Source organism: Sceloporus occidentalis, unplaced genomic scaffold (genome assembly GCF_023333645.1).
Source record: "Sceloporus occidentalis isolate IW3139 unplaced genomic scaffold, rSceOcc1.0.p SCAF_348, whole genome shotgun sequence".
NCBI lineage: Eukaryota > Metazoa > Chordata > Lepidosauria > Squamata > Phrynosomatidae > Sceloporus > Sceloporus occidentalis.
In genome coordinates, this window is record NW_028317328.1 from 116,157 (window position 1) to 138,510 (window position 22,354).

The following is a 22,354-nucleotide window of genomic DNA, read 5'->3' on the forward strand; positions in this document are numbered from 1 at the left end:
TTTGAATGTTGCTGAACTATGTCCTGTGTCCCTAAAGGGTTAAGGAACAAGTTGGGCTGCACAATATTTTAGAAAGATCCCGGAAGCTAATACGTGCTCAACGCTAAAGAAATGTGCTTTCTTTCACAACAAGATTTGTTCCTCTAAAGCAAAAGAAACCTGAATAACCTGGAGCATTGCCCGATGTGGATGGAAAGTTTGGATCAGTTCTGAAAGCAGTTGAGACTCTTAGACACTGGAGTAACTACAGGGGTTGCATCGGTCGCAGCTGCGACGGGGCCCAGTCTCCTCATAACGATTCAAAATAGTTTAGAAGGGGCTCTTCTGACCTGGAGTGATCAGTCCAGGTCAGAAGCGCCCTTTCTAAACTATTTTGAACCGGCACAGGGAGACAGGAACATATCACGTTATCATGTTACCCCGCAGTGAAACTGTATGAGCAGCGAGAGGTAAGCGAGGGTAGGAGCTTGTTTGTATGTATGCATGTATAAATGTAAGAATGGTTGTAACAAGTGGCACCCATAATGTGAAAAATATAAAAGAGGAGGAAACAAAAATCTCCCACACATTTTACAAATAGCCTGTGCAATACATACATGGTTTACTGCTTTGCTGATTTGTGGTTTTGGTTTGTATTTCAGGTTCGGTCTCTGTGACCAGAAAAATGGAATTGATCCCCGTGTCTGAAAAAGGAGAAGAGATAACAAACTGGAAAAAAGCAATGCTTGAGGAAGTATGTTCAATAGTTTGTTTTTTTTCTCGACAACCTGCTGCAACCTTAGCTCTTCTTGCAGATTATGATGTGACTGTATAAATTAACTGTGTGTGTATAAATATATATATATATATATATATATATATATATAGACATATATATATATATATATATATAGAGAGAGACACACACACCGATCAGCCATAAAATTATGACCACCTGCTTGATATTGTGTAGGTCTCCCCCTTTGCCGCCAAAACAGCCCTGACCCGTTGAGTCATGGCTGTGGTATCACCAAGACATCAGCAGCAGATCCTTTAAGTCTTGTAAGTTGTGAGGGGAAGCCTCCATGAATGCATCATGGTGCCATGTGTTCTCCAGCTATGAAACACAAAGACACACCCAGCCATCTACGTGATGTGAAAGAAAACATGATTCATCAGACCAGGCCACTTTCTTCCATTGCTCCATGGTCCAGTTCTCATGCTCACGTGCCCACTGTAGGTGCTTTCGGCAGTGGACAGGGGGGTCAGAATGGGCACCCTGACTGGTCTGCAGCTATGCAGCCCCATACACAACAAACTGCAATACACCGACACCTTTCTATCAGACCTCTCTCAGCAATTTGAGCTACAGCAACTTCCAAAAAGTGATAAAGTACAACACAAGAACCTGATTGTATAAATGCATCTCAGGCTTAATCAATCTTGTAAGATTATTTTAAAGTCAAAGACAGAAACAAAAACAATAATAATAATAATAATAATAATAATAATATAATCCAAACAGATCATCGACTCACTAAATAGTACAGTATTGTATTAAAAAGGTATTTGGAAAATGGAAAAACAGACGTTTCTGTCAGATAATGAATATAAATATATTAATATAATTAATCCTATATGGCCTGTAATTTATTTTCTTCCGAAAATACACAAAAAAAAAACCCTGGGAGACCAATAGTTTTAGGTGTGAATTCTCTTTTCTAAAATCTGTCACAATATTTACATCTTACTGTTTATTATAAGACGAGGTTCTTCTTATATTCGAGATGGTCTTATAATCAGACTACTGGCTGCCCCCACTTGACACCAGGGAGTCTGGAGCATCGGGGACAAGTCAAGGGATGTATCAGTAAGATGGGGGGGTAAGGCATATAAGGGGGGCAGAGTGGCATATAGGGGTATAAGGCATATGAGGGGGACACAGTGGCATATGGGGGCAAAGTGGCATATAGGGGGTATAAGGCATATCTGGGGGGCAGAGTAGCAAGCCGTGGGGCAGATGCGCATAACTGTGTGACAGGTAGGAAACTAAAAGGAAATGCATTTTTTTCAATCATAGTTTATTATTAAATATGTAAAAATATTTACTAGTAAATCCTATAGTGTAGTCTTATATTCAGGCTTTTTTTCCCAAATGAATATTCAAATTTTGGGGAGGGTCGTATAATCGAGAAAATACGGTATTTTGCAACATTATGTATGGTCTTTTAACCCCTTGATGACAATTGCCGGTCCGGGCACGTCACGGAAATTCAAGTCGATAACGACAAATGACGTGCCAGGACCGACACGTCATTAAACGGGTGCAGAAAGCGATCTATTTACGCTTTCTGCACCGAAAACGGCGTTGCTGTAATGCCTCGACCTCGAGGCATTCAGCAACGCCATTATCGGCAGAAAGGGGCCATCTCTGGCCCCTCCCCGGGGCGTCAACATCCGCCATACTTTGTATGGCGGCGGACGCCCGTTTTAAAATCGTTGATCGCCTCCTAAACTTAAATGGTGTCGCTGGAATGCCTCGATCAGGAGGCATCCAGCGACACCAAACACTTACCTGGGGATGGACTGGGGATGGACGGCCGCAGCTGCCGGTGATCTTCGTCATCAGCAAGATGGCGGCGGCCCGGGAAAAAAAATAATAAAGATGAAAAGGTTCGCTAGACGGTCTCCTGACCCTCTAGAGAACTCTGGCTCCACTTGCAGGTTGAATATAGGTACTGCATTCAACCACGCAAGTCAATGGAGCTCAGCTTTCTAATCACAGTGTGATTAGAAAAAATAAATTAAAAATAAAATAAAATTAATAATAATTAGAAAAAAAATAGTAAAAAACCAGTAAAATGTAAAAATAATTTCCCACTGATGTCACTATCAGGGGAACCTTCAAGTTGAAAAAAAATGTTAAAAAAATTTAAAAAAAGCAAAAAAAAATAATATATATATATCTAAAAAATATATTTTTGTGAGCAAGTCCTAAAATTAGCATATTAGCTTAAAACAATTCTCGCATGGAAAGAGTTAAAATACTGGCATATTAAATGCCCATGGGGTGTCTACTTTTAAAAAATTTATGATTTGATGGGGTAAATTGAATTGGCCGGGTTCAACAAGGTCCCAATTAACACGGGGGGAAGGATGGCCACACATCTAATTTCCAATTAGAAAAATGCACACGTACCAAATGTGGCCTTTTAGTTCCCCCCAAAAATGACAAACCCATGCATGTGGGGTATCACTGTACTGAACACATATTGGGGTGTCGTGTGACAGCGGCATATACCAGGAGCTGTAAATTCATACATAAAGTAGGTGTGTGTGGGGAAAAATACACACAAAATACTACTGCAAACTTTGAAAAAATGCTGGTGGTAAAATGTGTGCATGCAAAGAGTTAAAATACCAGCATTTAAAATACCCTGGGGTGTCTAGTTTTCAAAAATATATGGTTTTGTTGGGCACACTGAAATGGCCCGGCTCAAAGATGTACCAAATTGGCATTTGGGGATCCACTGCCCATGCCCTAAGTTCAACATTGAAAAATGTGCATGCCCCAAATGTGGCCCTTTTGCCCCCAAGCAGCCAGGCAAAATCATTCATGTGGGGTATAACTGCGCTCAGGAGATGTTGCTGAACACATATTGGGGCATTTTGTGATAGTGACATATACCAGAACCTGTTTATTCATACCTAAAGTAAAATGTGTGTGAAAAAACAAATGCAAAAAAATTACTACCATAAAGTTTGACAAAGGCTGATGGTAGAATAAGTGCTTGGAAAGGGTTAAAATTAAAGCATTTGGAATACCCTGGGTTGTCTAGTTTTCAAAAATATATGATTTGATGGGGTAAATTGCATTGGCCGGCTTCAAAGATACCCGAAATGGCACATGGAGGGAAGAATTACCAGATTTGGAAAAAATGGCTTTGAAATAGCAAAACGCTACCTGTACTTATTGCTCCATAACGTGCAGAAAAAAGCAAAAAAACATAAAAACATTGGGTATTTCTAAACTCAGGACAAATAGTAGAATCTATTTAGCAGGTTTTTTTATTACCTGTTATAGATGAGTAAAAGATTTTTCAACTAAAAGTTAGAAACAGTCATTTTTTTCTAAATTTTTCACCATATTTTATACTTTTTTTAATAGTAAATAATATGATACAATCAAAACCATGTCATCTAAAGAAAGCCCTTCTTGTCCTGAAAAAAACAATATCTAATGTGTGTGGGTTAAGTAAACGGGAAAGAAGAAAATTACAGCTAAACACGAGCAGCGCAGAAATGTTAAAAGGGCCATTGTCACGAAGGCTACAAAAAGTAAAATCAGCCTTTGTCACGAAGGGGTTAAATATTGGTCCTATTTAAAAGAAACAATAAGTATATTAAAAAATACTAAAAAAGGAGAAATGGGAAAAGGACTATATATTAGTATCTAGTGATGTTACATCATTAACCCCTCAGTCCCAAAGGTATTTGGTACCTCAATGTCAGTTCAGAGATTATTCTCTTTCCTGCGAATAGTGTACCCATGTAAACCATATATTGTTTTTTCAAGGAGAGATAGAGCTTTCTTTTGATACCATAGTTAGATAATTAGCTGAAAATTTAGGGTAACATATTTAGTAAAAACTAGCAAAAATTAGAAAAAAAACACACCAATTTTTTTATATATTTTCCCTCTGAATCCTCACAAACTTAGGTAAAGTGACGGAAAATCCCCTCCAAGTCTATCAATTCAGGTGTCTTGATTTCAGAAATACCTACTTTATATAAAATTTCCATACTCCACAACTAATCGATAAAATTGATAATCGATAATTAAAATCGTTGCCACAAATTTCATTATCGATTAGTGTTTAGGGTTAATTTAGGGGCAGTTATGGTTGATGGGGTGTTTAGGGTTAATTTAGAGGCAGTTATGGTTGATGGGATCTTTAGGATTAACTTAATGCTGAGGACTGAGGGTTAATTTAATAATGTTAACTTAAGGTGCAGTTAGAGGTAAAGGGGGGGGGCAAACTAAGGGGAATCTAAATCCGGGGGGGGGCAGTGAAGATTAATCCTGTATTTATTTATAAATTTATTGTGCCAGTGTGCTGCGAACGAGTCTGTGAATCTATGAGGGCACTATGGTATATCTGGGGGGTATAAGGCATATCTGGGGAGGATGGAGTGACATATCTGGGGGTATAAGGCATACTGGAGTATAAGGCATATCAGGGGGCACGGGGCATATCAGGGTATATAAGGCATATGTGGGGAGGGCACAGTGGCATATGTGGGGGGCAGTGTGGCATTTGTGAAAGGCAGTGTGGCATATATGGGGGTATGTGACATCTGGGAGGTAGTGTGGCAAGTCTGGGCTCAGATGTGCATATCTGGGGGGACAGGTTGGGAAATAAAAACAAGAAATGCATTTTTATCAAAGTTTTTTTTATCCTGCCGTTTGTTTTTTACATGCAGTTATTTTAAATAAATGAAAAATGTACATTTATTTTTTATCCGATTAATCGAAGAAATATGAAAATAATCATTAGTTGCAGCCCTAATTTTTACATTAGGTATGATGGGATTGCAACCAAAAATACCCACAAAAGTATATATTTCTGTAAAGCAGACAACCTAGATTATCGTATCAGGGGTATTTAGGCACTCTTCACTGTCACCAATCACTGTCGAAGGTGGCATGTTGATATAGGCAAGTCAGCAACCCCGATTATGCTTAGGAAACAATTGCTGATCGCTTCTTAAGCTTTGTTTTAGCTGCGATCGGTGGCTTTGCAGCATCCAGATACCATTTTTTTCGGGGGGAGGGCGATGCAGGTATTTACCAGCACCCCGTACGTGTAAGGGCTTTGTCACCAATGCATTGCATAATGACCCTGTACATGTAGGGGCTTTGTCACGAAGGGGTTTAAAGATGATGGTTTGACGAGTATGCTTCCCATCACTCCAAATGTTATATTCAGGGGGAACACCAAATTTAAAACAAAAATGATCTAAAAGTTAAACAAAAGGAAGTAAAAAGAGTCCCTCTCGAACATTGTTAGAGTGTCACAACAAAAATCCAGAAGGTTTAATATTTTGTGCATTAGAAAAAATACAGAAACATTGGAGAGGTGGGAATCATATAAAAAATATGGGGGCAACATGAAAAGAAAAGGGTTTTTAACTAGGGGACACTGAGACCGGACGGATTAAATGTAGAGTCTGTTGGTTTTTTTTGCATATACCCCTAATTATGAGGTCTGCAAAGGAAGAATACATGAACATTGAATACATGGATGGGTTATATAATGCTATATACATAAATGGAGAAGACAGATACATAATATAAATTTCCTTTTTTTGTGTGTGCATATGCCCCTAATTATGAGGTCTGCAAAGGAAGAACATATGTAAATAGAGGAGACACAAATATATATATATATATATATATATATATATTTTTTTTTATTTTTTTTGTTTTTGTTTTTTTTAAAGATGCAGGTTTAAGACACATCTCTAATTATGAGGTTTATAAATGAAGAATATGTATATTAACATTTATAGTATAGATGGGTTATATTTACCCACATTATTATACCACTATATATATTGGAAACAGAGGAGATAAAAAGTGATGCCTCCAATGAAAAAACAATGTATATTAATAGAAATTATGTGGTGCTGTGTTAATCATATCGTTGCTGATTACTTTTGTGTAAGAATCGTCTTTTTTATCCTTTTGGGAACATACTATTGATGGACTATCTACAAATGGATCAAACACTGCGTGACACGGAGGGGGTTAAGGAAACAAAGTCCCGCGATACAAACTTGTCTCACTAGAGGATGATGTATACGGAATAGAAGGAAAGACAGCGTATATATAGGAAGCACGATGCAGACTAACAGGACGCCTGGTTGAAGCGCTTAACGAGCGAAACGCGTAGCATATCGAACTGCAGTAAATTTATTTTATATTTGCAAATTGTATCTATTGAATTTTATTTCATTCTATGGTCGATATTGAAATAAATACATCGTCCTCTCTCTTCTATTGAGTGGTTACCATTACATACCTGGGGTATCTGGAGGTCCAAGGTGTAAATTTTGAGGAGCCTATACTACCTTCTCCTTTGTGAGTGCAACCAATCCTGGGGAGGGATAATCTATGTGGATTATATTGCACTATTGCTTTTGTTTCTGTCTGACTTTTTTTACAAGATTGATTAGCCCCTTCAATCCCAGGGGTTTTTGGTACCTCAAGTCCCAGAGCAACTTTGCCATTTTTGCGGTATGTCGGTTTAGCGATTATTCTCCTTTCCTGTAAATAGTGTACCCAGGTAAACTATATATTGTTTTTTCAAGGAGAGATAGAGCTTTCTTTTGATACCATAGTTGGATGATTAGCTGAAAATTTAGAATGAGAAATTTAGTAAAAACTAGCGAAAATTAGAAAAAAAAACCTAATATTTGTTAAATTTTCCCTCTGAATCCTCACAAAATTAGGTAAAGTGATGGAAAATCCCCTCCAATTTTATCAATTCAGGTCTCCTGATTTCAGAAATACCTAATTTATATAGATTTTCCAGACTTTCCCAGCACCAGGGAGCATACTATAAAGGTGTAAATTTTTTGTATAATTTTTATGCCTATGGCTTAACGGGTTTGGGGGTTGTGAACGGGAGCAGGGGTTATACTAGCTAGATGTTATGCTAGGGGCAATTGGATGTAAGGTTTTTTAATTTTTTTATGATTATCTTTTTTCTATTTTTTTTTTAAAAAAATATATATTTTTTTTTTTTACATTATTATTTTAATGGTTTTTTTTATTATTATTTTTTAAATGACTAACCATTTTTTTCTGCTTCTCTGTTTCAGGATGAGAGGGGGGATGAGAGACATGGTTTCTCACTCCCCTCCCCGCGATCCCCCTGCATCGATCACACTGTGATCTCTATGCAGGTCCTCACAGACGTGCATAGAGATTGCAGCGCCTGTGCCTCATAGGAGGACAGGATATCCCCTGCAGGGGATACCCTGTCCTCCGATGAACTTCTGGGTTACGTCAGCAGTGACGCAACCCGGAAGGGAATGCCCAATCGTGCAGTTTGAAACGTAACAGCTTTCCGGCTTTCATGCGATGCCGGCTTTTGCTGTCAGTGGGGAGTCCAGACTGTCAAACGACAGCCTGATCTCCCATGCAGCGGCAGGGATGTGTCCCTGACGCTGCAAGAAGGGCTGGACGTACCGGTACATCCATAGGGGTTTCTTAAGAGGCGCTTTTTGGACGTCCCGGTACGTCCATAGGGGATTAAAGGGGTTTAGGCTGGGATGCATTTATACAATCAGGTTCTGTGTTGATTTGCACTGAGCGCACTTTATCACTTTTTGGAAGTTTGCTGTGTACCGTTTACTGTACTGTGGAAAGACGAACCACATTGACAAGGCGCAGCTGGTGCTGTGGGAAGGCGATGGGAGGGTCACTTTTTAATTTGAGCTACAGTAGCTTGTCTGTTGGATTTGACCACACGGGCGAGTATTAGCTCCCCACAGGCATCAGCAACAATTTAGCCCTTGTCATTTTTCCTGCTTCTAACACATCAACTTTGAGGAGGGAATGTTTATTTTCTGTATAATACATCCCACCCAATGACAGGTACCATGTTGAAAAGATTATCAAGTGTTATTTTCTTCACCTGTCAGTGGTCAGAATGTTATGCCTGATATATAAACACACACTCACTGTCCACTTTATTAGGTACCATTGCATCAATTGCTTGTTAACACAAATAGCTAATCAGCCAATCACATGGCAGAAACACAATGCATTGAATGCAATGAAGTTCAAACCGAGCATCAGAACGTAGTAGAAAGGGGATTTAAATGACTTTGAACATGGCATAGTTGTTGGTGCCAGACAGGCTGGTCTGAGTATTTCAGAAACTGCTCATCTACCGGGATTTTCACACACAACCATCTCTAGGGTTTAAATAGAATAGTCCGAAAAAGAAAAAATATCCAGTGAGAGGCAGTTGTCTGGACGAAAATGCCTTGTTGATGTCAGAGGAGAATGGGCAGACTGGTTCGAGATGACAGAAAGGCAATAGTAACTCAAATAACCACTCGTTACTACCAAGGTATGCAGAATACCATCTCTGAATGGACAACACGTCGAACCTTGAAGCAGATGCGCTACAGCAGCAGAAAACCACACCAGGTGCCACTCCTGTCAGCAAAGAACAGGAAGGTGAGGCTACAATTCGCGAAGGCTCACCAAAATTGCACAACGGAAGACTGGACGAACATTGCCTGGTCTGATGAGTCTCTATTCCAGCTGCGACATTCATATGGCAGGGTCAGCTTTTTGCATACACAACATGAAAGCATGGATCCATCCTGCCTTGTATCAACAGTTCAGGCTGGTGGTGTAATGGTGTAGGGGACATTTTCTTGGCACACTTTGGGCCCCTTAGTACCAACTGAGCATCATTTAAACAACTGAGCATCATTTAAGCAGCCTTCCTGAGTATTGTTGCTGACCATGTGCATCCCTTTATGATCACTGTGTACCACTGTGTTCTGATGGCTACTTCCAGCAGGATAATGCACCATGTCACAAAGCTCACATCATCTCAAACTACTTTCTTGAACATGACAATGAGTTCACTGTACTCTAATGGCCTACACAGTCACCAGATCTAAATCCAATAGAGCACCTTTGGGATGTGGTGAACAGGAGATTCACATCATGCACACATGCAGCCGACAAAACCGCAGCAACTGCGTGATGCTATCATGTCCAGTACCTTGTAGAATAATAACAGAACTACTTACAAGACCAATACTCAATATAAGCAACCTTTACATTTACTGTTTGCACACAAATGTTTTGAGGAAATTTTGACTGCTTCAGTGCATCGACAACTTGCCACTGATACATAAATATAGAATGTATGTTACTTACCAATTATTTTCAATATTATTTTAATGACCTCATTAAAATGTGATGGTTTCACCAATGTTATTCAATATATCACTGTGGTAACTACTGCAGCATTAGAAATATAATTCTACTGCTGTTGAATGCCCAAACACATCACAGAAGTAATAAAAAGAAAAAGAAAATGTTTGTGTACTCTATATTTTGCAAAATGTATAAAGGTTTATGCGATGTTTGATTAATTAGTAATTGAATAATGAACATAATAGCCAAAATGACTTAAACTTCATAAAAAAAGTAATAGCATGGTGCATGCCCTCCTGCATGTTCATTGCTTATACCATAGTCTTCATTAAATTAGACTATAACTTCATCTCATATTTCTCCAGTTCTTGAAAACATATACCGTATTTGCTCGATTATAAGACGACCCCCCAAAATCTGAATATTAATTTAGGAAAAAAACAAAAAGCCTGAATATAAGACTACCCTATAGGAAAAAAAGTTTTACTAGTAAATATTAATTCATGTAAAACAATATTTTCATATTTAATGAAATCTATGATTGAGAAAATTATATATTTTTTTATTTCCTTTTATTTGCCAACCTGCCCCCCCCCCAGTTATGCACATCTGCCCCCAGGGTTGCCACTCTGCCCCCAGAAATGCCTTATACCCCCTATTTGCCACTCTGCCCCATGATGTGCCTTTTAACCCTCTATATGCCACTCTGCCTCCAGAAATGTCCTATACCCTCCTATATGCCACTCTGCCCCATGATATGCCTTTTAATCCCCTATATGCCAGAGTGGCATATAGGGGGTTAAAAGGCATTTCTGGAGGTATATATATATATATATGTTATATATATATATATATATTTAACTGCTAACAGCAATCACACTCCTATCAAGCCAAGGCAGCCAGTACATGCTGGAACCTGGGGATGATAGGAGTGTGAGTACAGCCTCCCTATGCCATGCTACCACCACCACCCCCCTTACACATCAATACTAACACACACTCATTCACAAACATTTAAATACTCATTCATTCCATTAATCTCACATACCCTCCCCCACCCCCTTACCTGAACTGCAGATCTCTCACTCGAAGACTTCTGCAGGGGCCCGGCTGTGCGAGCAACTTCTCTGGCCCCGCCCCCAGAGGAAGGATGGGGGAGGCAGAGTTATGTGACACTCTTCTAGCTTCCTGTTCTCCTGCTGCTTGCGACCAAAGCCCGGTAAGCAGCATGGCCCCAGCGGACATTTTGAGGTTTGATTAGAAGACGACCTCGATTATAAGACAAGGGGTATTTTTCAGAGCATTTGCTCTGGAAAAAACTCGTCTTATAATCGAGCAAATACGGTAATCACAGAAATAGCAAACCCAATGACCATCTTTTTTTCATATAATCCTTAAAGAATACATGAAGGACTGGTATACCTGAACAAAAGCAGCTTTATTTCCACTACAATGAATAATTTGTTCAGTCTCAACAAAGTTTGCTGCATGGCCTTCTGAATCAATACCTAAAACCGAATGACAAAAAAAAAAAAAAAAAAGGAAACTCAATTATAAACATATAAAAATAAATGCATAAACTGAAGCAAGAAAATATTTTCCAACAATTGAATTTAGATATGGGTCACATGTGGAACAATAAATGGGTGTATTCACTAAACTGGTTTTTAACTTCACTATCCATTATGAAGGTCTAACACTGGTAAGTTTCTCCAGCGAGAGGGACTGAGCTGGCCCTGAGTAATGCATTGCTGAATAAATATTTATGATTTAAATTATACATTATAAAGGGCTAGCCAAGTTATTCCTGCAGCAGAATATTATTGTGAACGGGCCTTCATTATGAACAGTGAAGTGAGAGCTGAAACACAACTCTCCTGCCAACTTTTTTTTTGGGGGGGGCGAGGATGCATTGTTCCATGCAGACTAGGCTTGTACCAGCGGGATGAAGATATAGGGCAACATGTATACCCCCATATCCTTGCTTTTTACAGTGCTAGCCATGAGAGATCCACAATGTGTTTACCATACAATAGTGTAAATAAATACATCAAATACATGTATATGCAAGATAAAGTTCTTTGACATTAAAATGGCTCCCCTATGGGCTTTTGCTAATGACATACCACATGATCACATATATCAGTGACATGGTGATTACAACGAGGGCTATCAGGGGAACTGTTTTGAGTTGTAGTTGTACAAGCTTATAACTTATGGCTCTTTTGATAAGGGCTCCCTGTTGAATCAACCCCCCATATTACGACATTGACAGCACACAAGATCACTGCGGGTGAACCTTCTGGTAGTTCTCAAAATACCTCTTAAGGTGTAACTGAATGAACAAATATATTTCTGGATCTGAAATGGGTAATTCATTCAACTTTCATTGAGTAGCAAAGAAGGCCAGTCACTGCCATCTTGTTCCGCAGTAAGTGGCTCACCACTATCTTTTTTTGATTACTTTTTCACCTGACACAGGGTAAAGAAATGTGCCGACTATTCTTGAGACTACTTAGTTTGCTCCAATGCCATCCTTTTGCTGGTTTGCTGGTAAGTCTCCAGCTTTCTCCTTCAAAGGCAGCCAAGTGACCAATGCAAAGCTACCTTACAGCCCCCTATATTAGCGCAGATCAGCTGAAACATGTCTATCTATGATGTCAACTTGACCGCAAGTTAACTGGATTTTTTAATGAAGTTTAACCACAAATATCTTTGGGGGGGGGCATATAACAGACCTTTGTGCTGAATTTGTTGGCAATCTGTCCAAAAGGTTGTGGCTGAAAGTTTTCATAGCACCATATCGGAAATATGTATTTCAAAAAAATGTATTTGAAATCTGAACAGGAATCCAAAATTCAAAACAATTCAAGAAACATTATTAGAACCTTTGTTCAAAATTATTTATCATCCATCTTAGCTCATTAGAATACTCCTTTGTCTCTTTTGCCCTTCCTTTTGTCTTAATAACCCATAACTTGTTTTAGAATGTATGCTAATAAGCATGGCCTTCGTAAGCCCATTTGTTGATGGTCTTATTTATAAGCCCATTTTTTTTTAGAAGGACTTTTTATAAAATCTCCATTCGGCTAGACGCTAGCCTTACAGGCAGGGTCTTCAACTACTTTTACGTATATTTTTTTTTCTTTTTTCTTGTAATTTTGTAAGCACCCTATATTTGAATTGTATAGTATTACATAATCTTGCACCAGTGTCACTCTTCATACAATCTACTTGGTATAAAATAAAACAATTTAATGTGTGTCTGCTAAACTGTACCTCTTACATAATACCTTACACCTGCTCGAAAGCAACTCCTTCTCGATATTAGGGCCCAATCAAAGTACTTTCCATTAATAGAACATGAGTGAATTGCAATAACTGGCAACACAGATAAGGATTATATGACAATTTAGTAATATAAAACATGTTTGCTAAAGCACTGAAATATCTACTTTATGCTTATAAGTCCAATAAATTAAATCTTTACAAACTAGATATTTTATTATATGACTACATGTTCATCTTCAAAGCAAATATGACAACCATGATTAAACATTATACAATTAAAGGATCATATAATTTGATGACAGATAAAAGCCTTTTGATCATTCTAGCCTGCCTATTTTTTTTCCAAGCAGTGTGACCTCAAATATTACATGGTCTTTGGACTCAGTCTTATGTTCAGGATAGTCTTATAGCCGTTTATGCTAGAAATAAACCCAATCTCAAACCCAGTCTCTAATGTTAGACAACATCCCCTTGCCCTAGCTTTTCTACACATTTGAAAAATCCTTCCCTCCTTGACATATGTCGCTCTTGTCCAAGGTTACAGATATACTTTTATTTGGTTATACAATCCTTAATATAAATCATAAATAATTAGCAGATCTTTATTTATTCAGTAAAGCTGGCATCTCATTCTGCTGAAGAGATCCCTGGAAAATTTCTCCTACAAGGACTATATAATATACTGTTTAACTGGTAAGGTAACTTGCCAAGAAACAATGCATAGTAGAGTCCTGCGCGGGACTGCTTTTTTAATCCCGCTCTCGCCCCCGATCCCGCTGTTTTTAATCCCGCTCCATTTGTAGCCAATCCCGCCCGCTCCCGCCACATTTGTGGACAATCACGCACGCCTCCTTACCCGATTTCCCACGCAGTCCCGCAAGGCTGCCCTTGAGGTGTTCCCTCACAGCGTCTCTTCTCTTGCTCCGCCCAGGAACAAGGCGGGGTCACAGGAAGTGACGTCACATCACATGACTCCGTTTTGTTCCTGGGCAGAGCAAGATAGGAGACACTGTAATGGAGCAGTGAGAAGGCAGCCTTGCGGGACTGCGCGGGATTACCGGGACCCGCAGGTACAGTGCCTGAACGCTCGCTCCTGCCCGCAGCCCCAGCAAGACCGCCCGCAAGACCCTCCTCCCAATGCAGTCCTCTAATGCATAGTACCACATCAACTCGGCACCTCTTAAGGGAAGGATTTGCCAGGGAGGGCTGTTGATAATTCAAAGATTTAAAACTCAACTTTATTTGTATAAATCCCTCTTCTCTGGATCCTCACCAAAATTCTGGAGAGGAGGCCTCCAGTATTGTACAAAATTATTAGGTAATATCTGACTCATTCTCCCAATGACTCTTCCTAAACAAAACTTGCTATCCTACTCGAATTTCCATGATCTTGTCTGCTGCGTTTAGGACTCCACAATTTCCAGGCTTGGTCTCTTGGTCTCTCGCCAGTAGGTAACATTAATATATATATCAGAATGGTTATCTTGGCAAAGGGGGGTAGCACAAAGTGTTGAATAAACGGGTGCCACATATGCATTTATTTTCTTTTCATTAACCTGTGCAGTGTTTGCAATTGTTTGATATCCACGAGAACAGAGTATTTTTGAAGAAAAGATCAAAACAATAGACAAATTTTCACAGCCTTCTTTGTTCACATTTTACAAGGGTGCCAATATTAGTGGAGGGCACTGTAACCGTTTACAGATTAGAACATATTTATACCAAGGCAGTAGTCATCTTAGCTACTTATTCTCTGGATCTACATGATTATCCCTCCCAGTTAAAATATTACTCCCTTTTGCCAAGTTTCATTTTTATTGGTTGGTTAAGACAGACCTGCACAGAATGCACATCACCTGACTCTGGGCCCTTCCATCTTCCGCTGGGGGCGGGGCTAGAGAAGTTGCTCGTACAGCCGGGACCCTGCAGAATATATATATGAATTTTTTGGTCCAATTTTGGTGTGTTAATCACACTTTTATTAAAAGTAAGTAACACACCAAAATTGGACAGAAAAAACAATAACACTACTAATATATATGTGATTAACAGCAATCACGCTCCTATCATGCCAATCAGCCAGTACATGCTGGAATCTAGGTATGCCTTGGCATGACAGGAGTGTGATTGCTGTTAATCATATATATATTAATGTTGATTTTGTCTAATTTTGGTGTGTTACTTTTAATAAAAGTGTGGCTATTTTATGTTTATTTTTTTTTTTAAAAGGCTGGGGTCATTTTCGGTTTCGGCCCCCAATTTTCATTTCAGTGCATGTTTACAAATTACATATGTCTATTCTGCCAGAGATCTTTTGTTCCAAGATATAGTATCTTTTGCTTTCAATATAAATAAAAAGAAAGAGCACAGCTATACGTAGACACAAAATGTAAAACATAAATTGACAGTTTTTAGCATTACTAATTTTTCATTCCTCTTTAAATAAGCACAAAATCAAAAGGATACATCCATGAATAACTGGGATTGCAAATTTCTGAATCTGCAAAACAAAAAATATGTTATTGTTAAATATGCTAAATATTTTATTGTTATATATGTGTTTATTCCACTCCATGTAGGAAGGGCTGCAAAAGTTGATGCACAGCCTATTCCTTTAGGATAGCCCTTATTACAGAGTACACCGTGCATACTCATGGCAGTAAGCAATGGGGAAACATTAGTTAAAGTAAAACTTGTTTTACAAAATATACATTTTATAGGGAGGTAACAATACAGCTTCCATATGACCATGGCTATCCAAATTGAGCAAGTAGAATCATGACAGAGACATGACAAGTTTTTGGACAATATCATTCTTAAGGGGCTCAAGTTCGGCATAAGAATGATAAGCACTCTACTAGACTTGATGGTTAGATTCCAGTCCAATAGGACGGTTTGCACACTCGTAATAAAATAAATATCAGTTCCTATGCCTCACTGTCTGCTGATTTAGGCCACCTCTATCTAGTGTTGTATTATAGATGGGCCTTGACATAAGTGTAACCTCACACCTTTAAAACAGGCTGTTAAGTTTATAGTTACAGATCTTGGCTCGGAACCCACAGCACAAGGAGTAAAATACTTGCTATCAACAGTACACACAAGAGAGGGCCGGATAGGAACAGAATATTACGTGGGTAGTTAAGAGCACCAGTGCGGATAGAGAGGTCCAAGCCGAGGGTCAGTGAACCAGGCGTCAGCATAAATGTAGTCCAAGCCAAGTGCCAGGGAACCAGAGGCCAGGATTAACGTAGTCCAAGCCAAGGGTCAGGGAACCAGGGGTCAGAATAAATAATCAGAAAGGACACTGAAATGCTTAAGTCTCAAAAGGAGCACAGTACAACTGAGAATCATGCAAAGTTAATTTGAGGACTTTATAGGGCAATCGACCCCCCCCCCATGACGACATCATCGTGCTGTACCCTGTCAGTATTGATGACACAGTTAGCCTTATAAATATTCATAAGATGCTCGCTTCTGCGTATCCACATGGAAGCTGTGCAAGGAAACCACACTGATCGTGACGGCATGCCCTTCCTGCGGCAAAGAGGAGGAAGTCCCGGATTTCTAGTAAGCGTGTGAAAGGACCTCCCCCTAATGAGCAACCTCCAGGTGCCACAACAACCAAGTTACTAAGGATGAAATGCCGTAGATCAGGCAGGTAAAATGTGGTGGTTGCAGCAAAACAACGTCCAAAAATTAGATTTAAACTGTACTCAATTAGAAATAATGGCGTGAGGTAAACCATGTAAGCGAAAAATAGCAGACAGGAACAGAGTTGTAGTGGTAGCCGGTGAAAGTAATCCAATTGTGGGAATAAAACGGGCCATTTTAGTGAATCGATCCACTACGCCCAAGATAGTGTTTCTGTGATGGAGGCACATCCACAATGAAATCCATGGAAATGTCAGACCAAAGGAAATGTAGCGAGGCGCTACAAAGTCCGAATGGCACTACAGCGGCTGCGGAATGCAGTTTTCCATTCATCACCCTTGCGAAGCCATGCTAAATGCTACAGAGATCTATCTTTGTGAATATGGTAGCAGTTTTCAATCAATCCAATAGTTCAGGTACCAGTGGCAGAGTATCTATTATTTACCGTGATTTTGTTAAGCTCTCTGTAGTCAAAACATAGGAGATGTAACTGTTGAAACTGATTTTCTGTGTGCCTGGGCCACAAACTGATTTGCATGAATAGTGTTTCTTTGGTGATAGGGCTTGACTTTAAGGGGCTTCCATTAAAAACTTACATCAACAGAGTAGTATCGTACTGCTAATCTCGATCCACAAAACTGTGCAACTATGTAACTGCTTGGTCTGGAACCAACAATAGCAGTACCCGTAACAAAGTTATTATTCCTCTGCAGATAAGGATACAGATAAGTGGATCCACCATTAGGCAAAGCGCTTAGACAGACAATAGGGTCGACTCTCTTAGCACCAGCAGGATGATGCTGCCTTGGGCAGGTACGGATGTGATGACCAGGTTTACCACGGCAAGTTCTTTCTGCCTCAGAAAATGGACCACGAGCATGGCCTATCTGTATAGGTTCTTCTGATGTAGAAGCAGCAGGAGAAATAGTAGAAGGAAGACATTTGTCCCACAGAACAGTAGGGGGGTGCAGGTTAAGACGCACTATTACTGGTACACAAGAGAGAGGGAAACATAGAAATACAACCTTCTGTAGGTAGCAGTGAGCACCAGTGCAGATAGTGAGGTCCAAGTCAAGGGTCATAGAACCAAAAGGTCAGCATAAACTAGCCCAAGCCAAAGGTCAAAAGAACAGAGGTCAGCATAAACCTGGTCTAGGCCAAGGCTCAGTGAACCAGAGGTCAGAATAATCAGGAAGAACACATATTAAATCTCACAGGAGCACGGTAAAACCGAACATCAAACAAAGTTCATAGGGCATTAGACGGCCCTATGACAGAATTAGACGGTGCTGCATCTTCCGCTGCCATAGTAACACGTCAATATTGAAGTATAGAAGTTGGCAGTCCAGCTATAACAACCTGTACTTTAAAATGAAGGTACTTGCCCCGGGTACCACATATGATGACAACATTACCATGACCATGTACATGGTCTTTCTCAAGCCGCAAGATAATCCCTACTAAACTTCTGACACAAAAACCTATATTACAGTATCTAAAACTATCAAGAAATACGATTCTTGAGTTGAAATAAGATTTTTTTAATACACATCAAGCTTTTAATAGCACTTAAAAAGAGGAGGTTTCTCAGTGTTACTGAATATATAGGTTTATTCTCATTATCTTTGAGCGGAAAATTAATCTTCCACGGACTTCACATGACATTTGCCAAAGCTTATAGTTAGCTGAACATTATGGGAGATGTAGTCCTGCAGCAGCTGGAGGGCCGCAGTTTGGACACCCCTGAGCTACAGGAATTGTTTCATCTTCTGAGCTTGGGGAAATTGACAGTGTTTTCCAAAAGTCTTTATTAGCCAATCGTCCCATCATACCTAGTATGGGCGCTGAAGCAAAACTAAAAATACTGTTTATATTGTGAAACACATGCATCTTTCAGGTTGATAACATTCTGGTTGTTGTGGACTGCTAAAATATCTAAAATCTAAAAATAACGTGAAGCTGCCGTTCGGTTTTGGTACCACAGAAAAGCTAGAATATATGCCTTTTCGTTGTTTAGTATTAACTCTGGTTTAGAGACAGCTTTGTGAATCAGTTCTTGTATTTTCTCTAACATTTAACAAATTACTTTTGGAAGTTCTAAAGAGTCTAATTTTATCCTCTCAGATTGCCAGTCTTCTGCCCTTTCATGTCTGCTAGTATCATAAAAATGTCATAATTCCTGTGCTTCCTCATGTACAGAAGTTTCCAGAATCAAAGCCTATTCTCTAAAACGGATAGTGTCTAGGCTAGTTTTGGGAGTGAATATCTTAAATATCATATTTGAATAATCCAAGAATGAAAAACTCCTCATGTGTTACGTCGGATCAGGCACCACAGGTGATGGACCCACGATGCAGGAATGGCGAGAATATCCGATAAACAAGCCGGGATCAAGGCAGGCAGCACAGGAGCGTAGTCAAAGAACAATAGCCGGGGTCGGGGCAGGCAGCACAGGAACGAAGTCAAAGAACAGTAGCCGAGGTCGGGACGGGCAGCGCAGGATCAAGGTCAGACGAACGAGGTCTGGTACACGTGGATATCAATCAGAAAGCAAGAGCAACACAAACACCCTGAGAACAATAACATGGACTCGTTGAACGGGCAAGGAAACATAGGACCAGGAAGTTTAAATAGAGCCAATGGCGGGAGAGCAGGTAAGATGACGTCATCGCAACCGGCTCAATAATAGCGTCGTCGCGATGGCAACCTAACAAAACCTCCTGCCTGTGTTACCTCCGTGAATGACGCGGAAGAGCCACACAGGCAGGGGAGGTAATGTAAACAGCCTCCGTGGACATGCAGCGGCAATCGAACACTCGATCGCCGCCGGCATGCCTGCGGCGGCTCAACCACAAAGTCCTCTCTGCTTGTGTTGCCGCCGCGAGCGACGCGGAAGCGCCACACAGGCAGAAGAGGCACTGGTCGGGTGCCGCGAGCATGTAGCGGCGGATTGTTTCTCCGATCGCCGCTGATATGCTGCGGCAGCCCGATCAGGGCTGTCAGTGGCTGGGAGGCATGCCTGCTCGATACGCACGCCCCCTCGTGTGCGTGTAGAGCGCACGTCAGTACACGAGGGGGACGTGCGCGAGGAACGTTGTGGGACCCCGGCCGGACAGGTAGGTATGACATCATGTTTCTTGGACAAGCACACAAAATACCATTGATATCATACTCAAGATCCCTAAACTTTGACTATTTTGAAAAGCAAGGTCAACTCCCGAAGTTTTATCACTTTCAAAGATTTTATACAATCCAGATCACTGTAACAGATTCAGAAGTTATTCAATGCAACAGAGCATTTTCTCTCAGTCATGTGTGGGAATGTCTATGTGATCTATCTATCATGCACACTGCTAAAATGCTAGGCATACTTGTGAAATCGCAGGCACCCTGTAATCCCTTACTTTTGTGGAATGCAATTTACATTGCCCCCAGCCATAATGATGTTAAGACTGATGGAAGAGGTAGCCATAAAACAAAAACAATCACTGGCAATTAATGAAATTTGGCATTATCAGGATGATGTCTGATGAAGTAAACACTAGACTTGTGCAAGCAGACCAAAAATGATTCGGAAAAATTTGTTTTGTTTTTGGACAACAAATTTAATTTCCTGTCCTTTTGGGAAAGACTACATTTGGAGGGCTTTTTTTCACTATGAAACAAAATTGTCACGCACCCGCTGTCTGCTTACGCGATTTCTCTTCCTTTCTCCATTTTGTTCTCCGCTGCGTTACCCTGGCCTCCTGGAACACTTTTTAACTGGGACAGAGGTTGTCCCTGTGGACCTTTGTTTTGACCTGGCACTGCCTTGACTGCCCACAGAGATAACTTTGGGACTTTGATACCTTTCTTTTAATTAAAAGGGGCAGTACCATAACATTTCTATTCTATGTTGTATGTACAGTCGTGTAAAAAAAAAAGTACAGCCTGTTTAAATTCTATGGTTCTACATATCAGGACATAATAACAAACAAATGGCACATTACATTGTGTCATGATTTATTCAACAAACAAAGCCAAAATTGAGAACTCATGTATGAAAAACAAAGTGCCCACTTACTGCTTCCATAGGATTAGTTGAGCATTAAGTATGACCACCTCTATAAAAGCCAAAGTTTTAGCAGTTTGCTAGTCTGGAACATTCAGCAATTATCTTAGAAAAGCATTTGTTGCTGCCCATCAATCTGGAAAAGGGTTATAAAGCCATTTTCCAAACAATTTAAAAGTACATAATTCACCCCAAGGTCAGCAACGCTCAGAGAAATTGCAAAAAAACAACAAAAAAACAAGATCTACATCTCGGACTCTACAGGGCTCAGTTAGCATGTTAAATGTTAAAGTCCAGGTTTGTAAAGTTGCATCTGAACAATCCACAAGACTTCTGGACAGACAAGATCAAAGTGGAAAGGTTTGGCCATAATTCACAGCGCCACTTTGGCGAAAACCAAAACACAGCATATTAGCACAAACACCTCATACCAACTGTCAAGCACGGTTTGTTTTGGAGCCACAGGACCGTGAACCTTCTAGTCATTGGTAAAAGGAGACCATGATTGACTCAAATTATTCTAGAGTCAAATGTGAGGTCATCTGTCCAACAGCTAAAGCCTGGCTGGTCATGCAACACGACAATGATCCCAATCACAACAGCAAATTTACAACAGAATGGCTGAAAGTAAATTAATCAAGGTGTTGCAATGGACCAAAATCAAGACCTCAACCAGATTGAAATGCTGTGGTGGGACCTTATAAGAGCTGTGCATAAACAAATGCCTGCACACCTAAATGAACTGAAGCAATGTTGTAAAGAAGAGTGGGCCAAAATTCCTCCACAATGACATGAAAGACTGATAAAATCATACAGAAAATGATTACTTCAAGTTATTGCAACAAAAGGTGGTTCTATAAGCTAACGAATCATAAGGTGTACTTAGTTTTGCACACATAGCTTCTCCATTTTAGCTTTATTTTTGTTGAATAAATCATGACACAGTGTAATATGTCATGTGTTGTTGTTCAAGTGAGGTTGTAGTTACACAATTTTTTGACATGCTACGGAGCAGATGATGTTATGTCCTGATACGTAAAACCATAAAATTCTAAGGGGGTATACTTTTTCACACGACTGTACATTGTTATTTAAACGTTAGCCTATTTTATTTTGCACTATAATTTGTATTTTGTATGTATTCAGTCAATTCACTATGATGTAATGCATTACCTATGGCAAGTTCTGTTCAGCAGACAATAAAAGTTACACTCGCTATTAAGATTGTACAATTGCAACATTATCGGAAACATGACATAGCTAAAGGGAATACTTTTATGAATTGTATTTAAAATGTATCGGTCATCTAAGCCATATATAATTGAATAAATATAAATTTTATAATTCAGAGTAAATTAACTAGACATTCTGCCGGTAGTACGCAGTTTAAGAACATACACTGTTGA

At 39.7% G+C, this 22,354-nt stretch overlaps 1 protein-coding gene across 1 annotated transcript in view; it reads right to left on the reverse strand.

Moving 5' to 3' along the window:
- The window catches only part of LOC149274084 (phosphatidylinositol-3-phosphatase SAC1), a gene marked incomplete at its 3' end in the record, with an annotated part of 145,336 nt that overhangs the window by 106,924 nt on the left and 16,058 nt on the right, over positions 1-22,354 (reverse strand). The window contains exons 7-10 of the mRNA XM_089505851.1: positions 15,710-15,743; positions 13,232-13,333; positions 11,375-11,460; positions 597-683 (exon numbers count right to left, since the gene is read on the reverse strand). Coding sequence (XP_089361977.1) covers positions 597-683; positions 11,375-11,460; positions 13,232-13,333; positions 15,710-15,743 — 309 coding nt within the window. The remainder of the gene's footprint in view (positions 1-596; positions 684-11,374; positions 11,461-13,231; positions 13,334-15,709; positions 15,744-22,354) is intronic.